This window comes from Miniopterus schreibersii, assembly GCF_964146895.1.
Source record: "Miniopterus schreibersii genome assembly, chromosome: 11".
NCBI classification, from domain to species: domain Eukaryota; kingdom Metazoa; phylum Chordata; class Mammalia; order Chiroptera; family Miniopteridae; genus Miniopterus; species Miniopterus schreibersii.
The window spans coordinates 3574479-3588530 of NC_138111.1; the positions used below are offsets into that span (position 1 = coordinate 3574479).

At 56.2% G+C, this 14052-nt stretch overlaps 1 protein-coding gene across 1 annotated transcript in view; it reads left to right on the forward strand.

Moving 5' to 3' along the window:
• The window catches only part of CFAP77 (cilia and flagella associated protein 77), a 93520-nt gene that overhangs the window by 60520 nt on the left and 18948 nt on the right, over positions 1–14052 (forward strand). Inside the window, exons 4-5 of the mRNA XM_081152306.1 lie at positions 10876–10981; positions 13154–13255. Of these exons, the coding sequence (XP_081008432.1) occupies positions 10876–10981; positions 13154–13255 (208 nt within the window). The remainder of the gene's footprint in view (positions 1–10875; positions 10982–13153; positions 13256–14052) is intronic.

Here is a 14052-nt window from a genome sequence, read left to right on the forward strand (position 1 = left end):
AGGTGGGAACAGCCATGCTTCCCATCCAGGTTCCTGGGTCTTCACATCCTTGCCAGCCCCTGCGTGACGTGTCCTTAAATAATGTCTATTATTTAGTGTGGTTTCATACCCGTATAAATCACTTTGCGTGGCGACTTGCTTTTTTTAAAAAAATTCTTACCTGAGGATATTTTTCCATTGATTTCCTTAGAGAGAGTGGAGGGGAGGGGAGAGGGAGGGGAGAGAGAGGGAGACACACCCATTGGTTGGCTCCCACACACGCCCTGACCTGGAAACCTGCAACCGAGGTACAACGTGCCCTTGACTGGGAATCCAACCCACAACCCTTGGGTCCATGGGCGGATGCTCTAACCACTGAGCAAACAGCCCAGGGCTGGCAACTTGCTTTTTTCACTACCCCCGTTTGCAAATGTCACCCTGGCAGGCCATCGCATCTCCCACCGTGGGTGTCACATCTCCCGTTGCTGGGGTACGGTGCTTCCCCTTTGCCCCATGACCTCCCCAGGTGTGCAGGGTCCCCCGGGGTCAACAGCCACAGCGGAGTTGCCGGGCTGAAGCGGGCCCTCGGCGGCTTCTGCTAGGTGCTCCGCTTCTTGCCTGGATGCCCGGCACCTGCCCGCAGGGATGACCGATCTGCTACTCGCCCTTTCCCCGGGTGCCAGGGTCCCGGGCGCAGTGGATTCCTGAGCGGCCTAGAGGCCATTTCGTTCCCAGAGATGTCCATTTGGCTCCATCAAGCCTTCCCTCTGCAGAGGGGCTCAGGCCATAGCCGGCCCTGCCGGGACGGGGTGGGGTGCACAAGGAGAGCCCCCAGGCTCCTGGGTTCGGGGCAGGCACTCCAGGCTGCGAGGAGCTCCCTGAAAGCCGCCCAGCTGGCCGCCCATCCCTCGCCCATCCCTCGCCCACCCCGGGCAGGCGCCGGTGCGGGGACTGCTAATTGAATCCACCCTTGTGAAAAATGATAACAAATTGCAAATGACCTCACACAAATTTAGAAGTCAGGAGTGCACTGCTCACCAAGCCTCCCTCCTCTGTCATTAGCTTTTATGTTGGATCCACAAACAATTAAAAACTAACCAGGAGCCCAGAGGCCCTCCTCTCTAATTAGCTCTAAGAGTCCTGCCAGGGAGAGAGGCTGCCTCAATTACCACCCCTTCCTCCTGACTAGTTAGAAAAGACAGGCCCTCGGGCCAAGGAGGGACAATTAAGAAAAGGGGGGGACTGAGGGCTACAGCCCTCCCTTGGGGCCAGAAGTTGTCGGCCAGCCCACCCCAGACCAGGTGATGGTGGCTGCAGGGTTGGAGGGTCCTCCATAAGAAAGGCTCAGTGCTGTCACCCTCCAGGGGTGCCAGGGACCACGTGGGGGTGGGGGTGGTACCCTTGGTAAAATGCAGATGCCTGGGCCCCTCAGAGGCCCGGTGAGTCGGGATGTCTGAGGGTGGTGCCCAGGCACCTCTACTGCTAATAAGCTCTCTGGGTGGTTCTCATTCACCCTCAAGGGTGAGAGTCTCTGGCTTCGCATAATGGGGGGAGAAAGGGGTATTAAAATGCAACTTCCGAGTCTGGCCAAGCCCCTGTGTGTTTCAGCTCCTGGGCAGTTGGCTGCAACCAGACTCCATGAGCCCTGGGCACACTTGTCTTCATGAGTCCCTTCCTCTGTTAAAAAAAAAAAAAAAAAATTAAAAATATCTTTTGGCTGTGCTTGTATAAAGATGACTGTAATCCAGGCTGGATTATTTTTTTTTCTTCTGATTTAAAAAAAAAAATTTTAATTTTTTCATGGGCCACTAAGAGTGTCTCGGGGCCCAGGCACATGCCTCCTGGGCCCTGGCTTCCCCTTCAGGCCTCGTCACCCTTCACCCTTGAAGGGAGTTTCTCTCTCCTCCCATCGCTCGCTGTGCCTCCGACCCTCCAGCCCCCCTCTTTCTGGAGGGGCACAGATGAAGGCAGTGGGAGGGTGGAAACTGGCCTTGAAGCCCAAAGTCTCCAGATTCGACATAGTGTTACCCTGCTCCTGTACTGAGAGACTGTGAGCACACCATGTACGTCTCCATGGGCCTCCATTTCTCCATCTGTAAGTGGTATTAATACTACCTCCTAGGTCAGAATAAATGGTGTGAGCTCATCAGTAGAGTCCTTTGAACCCTTGGAAAGAAGGAGAGACACCAAGTATTTTTGTGATTTAAGAGGCATAGAACCGGGGCTACAATTTCACATGCCTGCAAGGGGCCTGGCAGGTCAAAGGGTGAAACCAGCCCTGTGTGAGGCAATAGGGATTGGTGGGGACTGTGTCAAACTTGAGCACCTGCCTGGTCTAAGGGGGTAGCTCCAGCCAGCTACGGGCATGTGCGAATGTGGGCCCCATGTCACCAGGCCATCTAATGCCTCATGGAGGGAAGCCAGATATTTGGACTTTTATGTGCATTCTGTTTAAAAACAAACAAACATTGCTAGCACGAGTTTTTAGAATGCTACAGGTCAAACTAAGCGTGTGTGCAGGCCGGCCATGCCCCAGAGCTGCTGTTTGCAGCCCTGTCAGTGCAGATATGGATGCAGAGCACGTCACTCCATCTTGTTAACTCTTTATCAATAGTTCGATGTCAATGGGACTGTCAGTGGTTCTTTACCAACAAAATGAGGGTGTCATAGCAACAGTTCCTGTCTAGCAGGGTTCCTGTAATGGGTCCCTGGCACCTGCTCGCAGTGGGAGGGCGGTGGGTGTGGATAGAGCGTGCGGGGTGGCCGGGAGGATGCTGTGGTGACGGACTGTTCTGTGTCTTGCGATGGTGCTGGGTACTCGAACTACACATGTGATGAGATCACATAGAAATACACACACATGCCTGGCCGGGTGTGGCTCAGTGGTTGAGCATCGACCTAGGATCCAGGCGATCGGGGTTCGATTCCTGGTCAGGGCACATGCCCGGGTTGTGGGCTGGGCAGCCGATCAATGACTCTCTCATCATTGATGTTTCTGTCTCTCTCTCTCTCCCCCTCCTTTCCTCTCTCTGAAATCAATAAAGATATATTTAAAAAACAAAAACAAAAAAGAAATACACACACACACAAATTAGTAGAGTAAGATTGGGGATGTCTGAATAAGACGGGGGGATTGTCTCAATGTCAATATCCTGGATGCAACTTTGTCCCTTAGCTTCACAAGATGTTACCATGGGGGGAAGCTGAATGTTACCATGGGTGGGGTCAGGGGACCTCCGTTTTATTTCTTACAACTGCATGTGAAAGCTGCCACGGTCGCAATTAAAATTTCAATGCGAAAAGAGCAAAACAATGATTTAACAGTGGCTTTGGTACCGCGTGGGGATCATCAGTCAGAGTCGCACGTTAGAAAGAACAGCTGGGTGGCGTCAGGCACAGGCGGAGTGCTCAGTAGATGGCGGTTGAAGTCACTTGGCGGTCAGGCCAGCCCACTTAGAAAGCAAAGGGGAGGCAGCCCAGTCCTGAAGGGCACCTCTGGGTGCCATCCGAGAACACAAGGACACCCTCCCCAGGCCACAGCCGGAGAAGGGACCCCTCCAGAGGATGGCAGAGGGGTGGGTCTCCTTAGATGGTGCCACTGTTGGGTGTCCGACGCGGGTTCAGTTTTGGTTGAGAGGCCCAGCCCTCCAGCCCCCTCCAAAGCCAGTGGCTCTGCGTGTGAACGTCGCCAGCCGGGAGCCGCGGGCGGCCGGCCCAGAGGCCGCTGTCCACTCCGCCAGCCGGGGCCGCGCGGGCACCCGGCCTCTCCCACCCTCTGGGACTGCTGGCGTATTAGAGATGGATTTTAATTTCATTTTAACAAAATAGCTGTCTCCACTGGAGGAAGCATCAAGCGTCAAGTCGGGGCCCGTCTGGAGCGGAATCACGTTGAACAGGCCTCCGTGCTGTCATTGATTTTCCGGGAAGAAAAAAATTGCCTCTGGCTACTAAACCGAATTAGTAGTCACTGATGACCAATTATTTCAGCCCGCTGTGAACGGAGAGCCAGACTAAAATCCGGTTTGTCAGACCCAAGGCTGCCTCCTCAAACACCTTTCAACCAGTGTGTACCTGAGCCCCTCAGAAGGTTCCTGCCGCGTCCTCTCCTCCGCCAACTTCTGCGGCTCCGCGAAGTTTTAATGAGCAGCGGAGCCGGGCCGGCTGCCATGAAAGGGGCCCCTCTAATCCGCAGCGCGCTCCCCGGCGGAGAGGAGCCGCGCGGGCAAATCAGAGCTGTCAGCCCTCACCCCACGCGCGCAAAGTGTCAGCCTAATGTTTGCAAATGATCGTTTCCACCCCCCGCGCCCGCCCGGCCCTTCATCCCGATCAACCCCTGGTCTGGGGTATCAATCGCCAGGCAGCGGGATGGACTTGGTTGAACTAATTTGAAGTTTCTCGCAGGCCCGCCCCGAGCTGGCGGCTCTCGCCTCGCCGTAGCCCCGGCTCCGGCTCCGGGCCGAGCTCTGACACGGTTTTGTTGTTAGCGGGCATGTCAGGCCGGCGGGAACTTTCCCAAGCCCTTCCTGCCAGGCTATCAGCACATGATTTGTCGAAGTCCTCAGCGAGATCCTCGCTGTGCCCGAGGGGGGTGCTCAGAAAGAGAGGAAACCCTGAGCGCGAGAGCCGGAGACCCCCCAGGACGGGACAGCAGGGCGTCAGGACGCAGGGGCTCCTCTGTGTAGAGGGGACACTGCGGAGAAGTCCAGAGGAGCCGGCTGCAGGACAGGACAGCCCAACTGCCCCTGCCGGGCACAGGGCAGGAGGCCGCCCGGCCCGGTGCCGTCTGCGTTCGCGCTGACCCCTCTGTCTAGAGGCCCCTTGGTTCACTTCCCCTCCTGGCCGTCTTCTGCTCAGCCCCAAGGACCCTTCAAAAGGCGGAGAGGGGACTTTCCTCGCCCCAGGACCTTGCTCAACAAACCGTTCTCTCCTCTGGGCTCCGATGGCCGTCCCTACGCGGGCGCTCAGCCTTCACCACCACGGCTCCCCATGAAAATGCAACATGGCACTCACTGGCTGTGCCGTCTTGGGCGAGTCACTGGACTTCTCCGGGCCTCAGATTTCTTTTTTTCTTTTTAAAATATGTCTTTATTGATTTCAGAGAGAGGAAGGGGGAGAGAGAGAGAGAGAGAGAGAGAGAGAGAGAAACATCAATGGTGAGAGTCATGGACAGGCTGCCTCCTACACGCCCCCCACTGGGGATCGAGCTGGTAGCCTGGACATGTGCCCTGACCGGGAATCAAACCGGGTTCTCCTGTATCCCAGGTCGATGCTCAACTGCTGAGCCACGCCTGGCTGGGCCTCAGATTTCTGATCTGTGAAATGGGTATATTAATATCTGTCTCTAGAGGAAGCAGGCAGGAAGCCTGAGCTGTGACGATTATAGTTACGGCTGCCGCATGCCCTGTGACCCCAGAGTGCAGAGAGCAAGGGTCTGGGAAGGTCCAGGGTCCTACATGAGCGTGGCCAGGCCTCCTGGGTGGGTTTGGCCTCTATCTGCAGCCGGCCCGCTCGCTGTCCCCTTCAGTCTTTGCAGAAATCAGTCGCACATTCTCTTGGCTGCAGACACTGTAGCCCGAGGGTTTGGGAGTCCAGGCTTTGCTACTGGAGTGTGCTGTGTGACCCTGGGCCAGCCATTTGACCTCTCTGGGCTCCAGCTTCCCCACCGCACCTTTCCCACCTCATTTAGTGAGGATAAATAATTAAGATCCTCTGTGTGAACCCCCTCCAGCTCCTTTAAACAAAGCTGCAGAGAACGGCTGCATCCGAGACCACAGGGGCTTTCAGCCTGTGGCAAAAATCATTCATTTTGGGGTGGGAAAAAATGCCTTTCTTTATTGTAAAGAACTACATTTACCTTTTTAAAAACTGAACATGTTTTAAGGCAGCAGCAAAAAATAGCTGTGGAAGAAAACAAGAAAAAAATGATTCCTAAAGATGCATCCGGAGAAGTCAAGTACACGGGAAATGCTAAACTCCCCAAGGCGGACGGGCAGGGCTGGGCGCCAGCCAAGGGCCTCCCCGGGCCCAGAGGGCCTGCCACCCTCCATCCCGGGCTGCTTGTGGAGCAAAGGGAGGGCTCTGGTCTGATGTCCTCCAGGCTGTGCATGGTGGGGGTGGGGCACTGGGTGGGCTCCAGTCGTGACACTGAATCTGGGGACCCGGACCCATTACACCGTCCTTACCGTGTGGCCCCAGGCGAGTCCCCCGACTTTTCAGACTTAAGTTTCTTTCTCTCCTTCCTTCCTTCCTTTTGGCTTTATTAATTGAAAAAGCGTCATAAAACCAGTAAGTGGACTGGAAGGGGAAGGGCCCCCTCGCCCCTCCCACCAGACCTGTCCCCCCACCCGATCATCGTTGGCCGGCTTCCTTCCAGTCCCTTTCCGTGGGTTTACACCTGCGTGGATGCACCTGCACGAGCCTGGCTCTTTCCCTCCCAACCTGGTTTTTTACACTTGACTCGTCTCGGAGACCTTTCTGGGCCGTTACCCGTGTGACCACTGCACTCTTTCTGGCAGCTATATAGTATTTTCTCACAGAGACGCACCATGGCTTTCACGACTGTGACCAGCGCTGTGAACCTGGGAGCTGCAGGGGAACCTGAGGACCCGTGTGTCCTTGCCCTGTTCAAACCTGCTCTGGGGGCCAGCTTCTTCCCGGCCCTTTCCCAGGGGACGTCTCAGGCCTCCACGCTGTTTCTGGCCCCTTCCAGTGACAAAAGACCGTCTCGGCGCACTAGTTAGTACATCCAGTCCAGCGTAACAGTCAAAACTCCCAGCTTCATCGGGAGGAAAGTTCCCCCCCACCCCCCGAGCTCAGCGGGAAGGGGCAGGGAGTGGGCTGTTCTCGGTCACTCCTCCTGTCCCCCCTCCCTCCCCCCCCAGCTCAGGATGGGCAGGGACGTCACAACAGGACCTTCAGTTGTCAACACAACGCACAGCCGGACTTGATCTGTAATAGTCAGTTAGTATTCGGCCGTTTGCTCCCGTAAGCGAGACTGACCAATAGATACACACTCTCCTCTCCTGGTTGGGGATCATTAAAGATTCGGGAAGCTTTTGGCAAAAGCTCTGGAAAACCCTGGAATCCTGTCCACAGTAAGGTCGGGGGAGCCCGTGTGTAGACACGCCCGGGCCCGGTGCCCATGGCTCTGGTAGCGTTGAATATGCGCTTCAGCCATCTCGAGTCTTTCATATCTTCCCAGACAAATCGCCCGTTTTGTTTTGGTTTTTCACATTTATTAGCATAAAGTTATACATAATGTTCCCTTATAATTAAAAGAAAAATCTCACCTGCACTCGCGGGCAGCCTCTGGTCTTGTGGAGCCCGTTCAAGTCTGGGGCTCTCTTTAAGAAAAAAATTCAAAATCATGAACGCAAGTTTAGGCGTCAAACCGAATACTTAATTAGAGTGTGTGGGGGGGGGAATCCGAAAAAATTAAAATTTTAAGTAAGCCGACAAATACTGCAAACCACAAAGTCCAGAAAAATAACACTTGAAAAAAATACCCTGTATTCATTTTCCCCTACATTTTTTGGCTCCATACTCTCTGATTACCTCTTTGTATGACAGCAATTTAAATATTTTTCTACAAAGTAGGAAGCTTTCTCGGTTTCCTCTGGCATACTTGATTGCATTTAAAATTCTTCCTGCCCTGGCGGGTCTGGCTCGGTAGATAGAGTGTCGCCCCCAGACCGAAGCGTCCAGGGTTCAGCTCCGGCCAAGGGCCTGCACCTCAGTTGCAGGCTCCATCCCCAGCCCTGGTCAGGGCTCGTCTGGGAGGCAACCGATCGTGGGTCTCTCTCATCAATGTTTCTCTCTCTCCTTCTCTCCCTCTCTCCACTTCCACTCTCTCTCTGAAAAGCAATGGGGAAAACATCCTCAGCCGAGGATTAAAAAATAAATAATTTTTAAAAAAATAAATAAAAATATCTTCCTTTGAAAGAAATTCCGATTCGCAGAGAATTACAAAGCAGAACAGAGCGCCCGAGCGCGCCTCACCCGTGCCCCGTGATAAGCCCTTGCAGAACTGTGGTGCAGTATCGGGCCTGAGAAACGGGCATGGGCGCCGCGTGGCCGAGCTCCCCGCCCGCCTGCGCCCGTCCCGCGCTCGGCGCCGCGCATTTCATCGCAAGCGCAGGTCCGCGTAACACCATCGCCGCGCGGAACCGTCCTGTCGCCTCAAAGGTCTCCCTCTCGCTTCCCCTGGTGGCCCCTCTCCCCACCACGGCCTGGTCCCTGGAAATGTCCAAACGTCAGGAGCATGGAACTGTGCGTGTGACCTCAGGGCCTGGCCCCTCTCGCCCAGCACCCGGCCCGGTCCGAGTGGTTCGCTTCCTCCGGCTGCGTCCCCCGGAGCACGGGTGACCGAGGCCCTTCCAGCCACCCGCCCGCTGAGGGACGCTTGGTCGTCCCCAGTTTGGGGCGATGACACATAAGCCGCCACGACCATCTGTCACCGGCTTTTGTGCGGACACAGTCCCCATTCCCCGCAAGAAGCAGTGGCCGGGCCCGCGCGGGACGCCCGCAAACCGCCCTCCGAGCGGCTGTTCCCTTTACCTTCCCTCCGGCAACGTGCGCCAGGGCCCGTTTCTCGGCTTCGTCGCCAGCGTGTCGTGTTGTCCCTGTTCCTTATTTCGGCCGTACTAACAGGTGTGCAGGGACATGTCACCGTGGGCTTGCCCTGCATTTCTCTAGCGGCCAGGGATGCCGGCGGTTTTTCACGCACTTATTTTCCATCCGCACATCCTCTTAGGTAAAATGTCTCCCATTTTCTAACTGGATCGTTGGCTTGTTTCTGCTGCGTTTTGAGGGTTCGTTACAGATTCTCCATAGTCTTTTGCCAGATACGTGGTTTGCAAATATCTTCTCCCAGGCCGTGGTTGGTCTTTCACTCTCAAGAGGATCTTTCACAGAGCGAAAGCTCTTCATTTTGGGAAAGTTCAATTTATCTATTTTTTTTCCACTTGCAGGTCATGCTTTTCGGGTCAAATCTAAGAACCTGTCACCTACCCTACCCCTGGGGCCCAAAGATTCTCGCCTTCATTTTCTTTAAAAGTTCCTTAGTTTTACATTTAAACCTAGGGTCCATTTTGAGCTCATCCTCGCACCAGGCGGGCCCGGTCAGGCCAGCCGGCCGTCGCTGCGGCGGGAGGTCGCTGCAGGGGCTGTGGGAAGGCAGCTTCTCCGCCGCGAAGGCCTCTCGGGGTAGATGTTGCCAGATTACACATCCAGTGTCATCAGAAAGCATGGCCATAAATTAGGCGGCTCAGGAGCATGGGGTGTGTAATAATTAAGTAATAAAAGTCGCCACAGGGGTAAAGGGACAGGAAAACAAAGAGCCCTGTTTGTGGATGTGTGCGGGAGGCTTTGGGAAGAGACCTCTGAGCAGGTGGTGTTTCAAAGCCGCTGGACCCCCATTCACACAGAGCCGGGGTCAGCCAGTCCCTGGGAGGTCCGCGCCGGGAAACTCCCCGATTTTTAAGTGTTGACAGTGATTTCAAAGACTTTGAGGACCACCGTGCAAAGCCCCAGGCTCGAGGCCTCGCTCTCAGGTCCCAGCTGCACGACCTGGGGGTGGCTTCTCTTCTCGGTGCCTCTACTTCCTCGCTCCCTGTCTGTGAAGCAAGGTCACGGGCTACGATCAGAGGCTCCCAACCTTCCGGGGGGCACATGCACCTCTGAAAACGTGACAAGCCGTGGGTCCTCCCCCCAGACAAATGCCTGTGCCCACCCGCTCAGAAGGCTGTCTGCACCTTCAGGGACTTCGGGGAGCTCAGGGCGTCGGGCTGTGATCTCCGAGTGGGGGTCCTGAGCCAGGCACCTCCAGACCCACCGACTAGGAGCACGCCTCTGACAAGGTCCCCAGGGGTCGGTCACAAAGGAGAGCGTGCGACCCCCTGCCCTGGGGCTCCTCGGGCTGTGAGGGGCTCTGCGGTTTCCCAGCAAAGGGCCCGCTCTGAGCCCCCCCAGCCGCACAGCAGTTTCTGTTGGTGTTTCCCAAAGTCTGTGCTGAGGAACCCCTGTGTTTCCGTGTCCTGGGGCTGCCAAACAAACTGCCACAAACTTGGTGGCTTAAAATAAAGGAAATATATTCTCTCTCAGTTCTGGAGACTAGAAGTTTAAAACCAAAGTGTCGGCAGGGCTGACCTCCCCCTGGAGGTTCCAGGAGAGGATCTTTTCCTGGCTCTTTCCTTCTGGCTTCTGGGCCCCCAGGCGCTCCTTGGCTGGTGACAGAGCCACCCCTATCTCTGCCTGTGTCCTCGCATGCCTTCCCTGTGTCTCTCTTCTGTGCATCTCTTATAAGGACCCCCGGCATTGGATTTAAGGCCTATCCTAAAGGCATGTACATGATTACTTACCCCATCTTGAGATTTTTAACTTGACTCTATCTGCAAAAGCACTTTTTTCCAAATAAAGTCATATTCACAAGGTTCCAGGAGCAGAGTTCAGGGGTCAGTGGATGGACAGTTACTAAGAGGAGCCGTCAAGGGTGGGGGCAGTCTTGCGAAACTGACTTAGAGGGTCCTCAGTAAAGGCAGGGGTGGGGGACTGGCTTCGCGGGTTCTTTGCTAAGACTGGCTTCAGGAGGCCAAGAATGGAGCCCAAGGACAAGGCCTAGTCAAAGAGAGGGTTCCAAGGAGCCCATCTCAGACTCGGTGAAGGGGACCGTCTTTGTCACGCTCTCAGACCCAGCACTCGGTTGGTGTGCAACCAAGGTTTGCTGAATGACTAGTGCATGGCATCCACTCCTTCCTCAGCTTTTGAAGGCTGAAGAGAGCCTCTCGCAGCCTTGGGGAGAGGGACTTGCCCTGCAGCCTGGACAGTGGGGCGGGTGGCCTGAGGGAGGGTGCCCCGGCCCTTCCAAGGCCTCACGGCGCCTGGACTTCCTCCCCGCAGGCCATCCACCCCCTTGTTCGACCTGCTGCAGCACCGGTACCAGCAGCTATGGATTCAGGAGCAAAAGGCCGCCCAGAAAGCCATCAAACTGGAGAAAAAGCACAAGGTAAGGGCAGCCTCGCTCCCAAGTGGCTGCGTGGCCGGGTGGCAGGGCAGGAAGGGCTGGCCCCGCAAAGCTTTGAGACTGAGCCCTGCGCACATTTGTCCCCGGGGTGGCTGGGAGTCAGGCTGCCTGTTACTGTGCTGACCAGGCATCTTAGAAAGTTAGAGCCAGAGAGGGTCTTGGCAATGATGAGATTCAACCGCTACTTAAGCCCCAAGAGTGGAAGATTCTGCGGGGTCCCGATGCACTGGCCCCGTGTGCCTCTGAGGCAGGATTCGAGCCCGGTTCCTGACCCCTACCTGAGGACCCTCCCACCAAACCTCCCCATGACCTCACACATCTGGAAATCAGATTTTAAACTCAGCTGACCTGCCTGGCCACGCGTGGCTCAGCAGTTGAGCATCGACTTAGGATCTGGGAGATTGCGGTTCGATTCCGGGTCAGGGCACAGGCCTGGGTTTCGGGCTCGACCCCCAGCAGGGGGCGTGCAGGAGGCAGCCGATCAATGACTCTCTCATCATTGATGTTTCTGTCTCTCTCCCTCCCCCTCTCCCTCCCTCTCTCTGAAATCAATATATATTTTTAAAAAAACAAAAACTCAGCTGACCTGGCCTGCACAGAAAAGCGCCCCATGCTAGCTACAAAGGAAAGGCTAAGAAGGCAAAGGGAACTGAGAACACCCACCTCTGGGGAGGTGTGACAGGGAACACCTTTATTAAACTTTAGGAGTGCATCTCGTTTCAAACTAATGACTCGGACCCCTGCTGAACGCTTCACGTACATCACAGAATCCCCTCATTGACGCTTCACAGGAGCCCGGGAGGCATGTGTGACCCCTGCTCCCCAGGCACAGAAATCAAGCTCAGAGAGGAGATGCCCACCCAGGGGACGTGGAGCCGGGGACAGGCCATGTCCAGACCCTGCCAATTCTAATGGCATCAGTGGCAGGAGATCCCCACCGACCATCTCAGAATCAGAGCTGCTTTGGGTCCATGGAGCGTTTTGTAGATTTCACCAGAAGCATGACGCTGGTGTCTCTGGTTGTTACAACAACCTCAACCCTTGTTGTCCCTCTGCCACACTCCCTGCTGAGAAGGGGCCTAGGCATGTACCCCGTCTTCCCGCTTGTCCTCCTGAGCACCCTATGAGGCTAGGATCTCATCAGATCATCTCAGTTTGCTTCATTTTCAGATGGGGAAACTGAGGCTCGGAGAGATTAAGGTCCCACTTCTGCCGATCACAGGCAAGCTCAGGGCTCAGTGACAGCACCCATGATGTCCTAGGGCCAACCTGGGGAGTGGAGGAGTCTTTCCCGAGATCCTGGTGCCCTCGGGACAGGACAGGAGAGTCACTGAGGCACAGGGGACCCCAGCTGTCCCCAAGCCCCCAGAGGGCAGGGAGCCAGGGCCCCTCCCAGCTCTTCCCAACAGTCAGTAGAATCCAAGACTCCAGTTCATTACGGAGCAGAGCATGGTAATAACGTTTTAAAAGCAGCCTATGACTAGTTTATTGGTTAATGGCTCAAGGAGGAGTCAACTTGCTGTGGTAACGACCAGTTTCAGAGGGAGCTTCGCCACCACAAGCTGCTTTATAGCCCCAATCGAGAGTCGTGTTTTTTAATTAGCAGCTACTTACAGCAACTCAGAATGTCGCAAATCTACCAGATCCAGAGCCTCCCACGACCCACCTTCAGACTCCAGAGACGATCCCCCCTTAATTAGCTAATGCAAGTGACTTCCTAGAGCGGCCCCAGGGAGGACCTGCTCAGAGGGATGCCAGCAATCCCGTGAATCATGCACCCTCCATTCAAACGCAGCGGAGTCCCTGCTAACCGCCAGGGCTGTGCTAGCCGCCGGGGTCATGACAAGAATGCCTGGGACACGGTCCCTGCCCTTGAGGCGGCTGCATGCCAGAACCTGGAACCACATGCTCGCAGCATCCCGTGGTCCCCCCTCCACGTCCACTGCGCTGTGGCAGGGCCAGAGCCATGGGGCAGGTACCCTGAAGCCCAACTCGGAGAAGGGCTGGGTGCGGGAGGAAAGGGACCCACGGGTCTGCAGCACCAGGAATCCCAGCCCTCTGCCCTCGAGCGCTCTCTTCGCAGCTCGGGGTTTCTCCAGGTAGTCAGGCGAGCAGCCAGGTGAGCAGCCTGCTTTGCATTTCTCGGGCCTGCAGGTGACCCTGGGGAAGCTTTATGAGACGCGGAGCAGCCAGCTGAGGAAGTACAAGCCGCCTGTGAAGCTGGACTCGCTCTGGCAAATGCCTCACTTCCAGAAGGTCAGTCCCCTCCCCCTGCCCCTCCCCGCCAGGGCCGCCCAGTGTGGTCCTTACCAGTCCTCCAGACAGCCGGGCTCTGTGGGCTTCTAACCATCCAGGGGCACAACAGCAGCGGTGGCTATCAGTTTTCAGCTTCCTAAGTGCCCATGCTGAGGCCCAGGTCACGACCTTTCACACTCCCTGAAGGGGCCGCTGCTGCTGGCTCTGTCCCCGTGTCACAGACAGGACACAGCAAACGCTGCTAAGGATCCGTCTAACTACTGGAGCCTGGCTGTCTGTCCTCAGGGGTAGACACTGTCTGGGTCAAACCCCGCCTACTGATGGGGCCATCGAAGCACCACACCCTGCCCTGGGGACTTGGGGACGCAAGACAGCTTCATGCCACCAGCACTAAACCTCCCGAGGGGTCATATCCTTGGGAGGTGGGAGCAAATGTCTCTTGGGGGCTGATGTGAGGGTGTGACACACACCCAGGGTGATCTCCGACCTCAGAACTGAGTGGGGTCGGCCAGGTGGCTCTGCAGCCGAGCCTGGACAGGGGTTCCCGGGAGAGCTGGGAGCATCGTGCAGGGGAGGGAACCTGGGCGACCCGGGGACAGCAGCTTTAGGATGGGGGGGCTGTTCATGCCCTGCCCTGGCCCACTGAGCCCCTCTGGGGGCCACAGGGGACACGCCTGGCCCCGGGAAGACAGCTGCACAAAGCAGCCCTGGCCGGGCTGCCGTGTCGAGTTAAACTGCAATTTGGACAATGAAGGGGCCGGTGCCTTCCTGAGCCTAATGCAATCGAACAAGCTGCC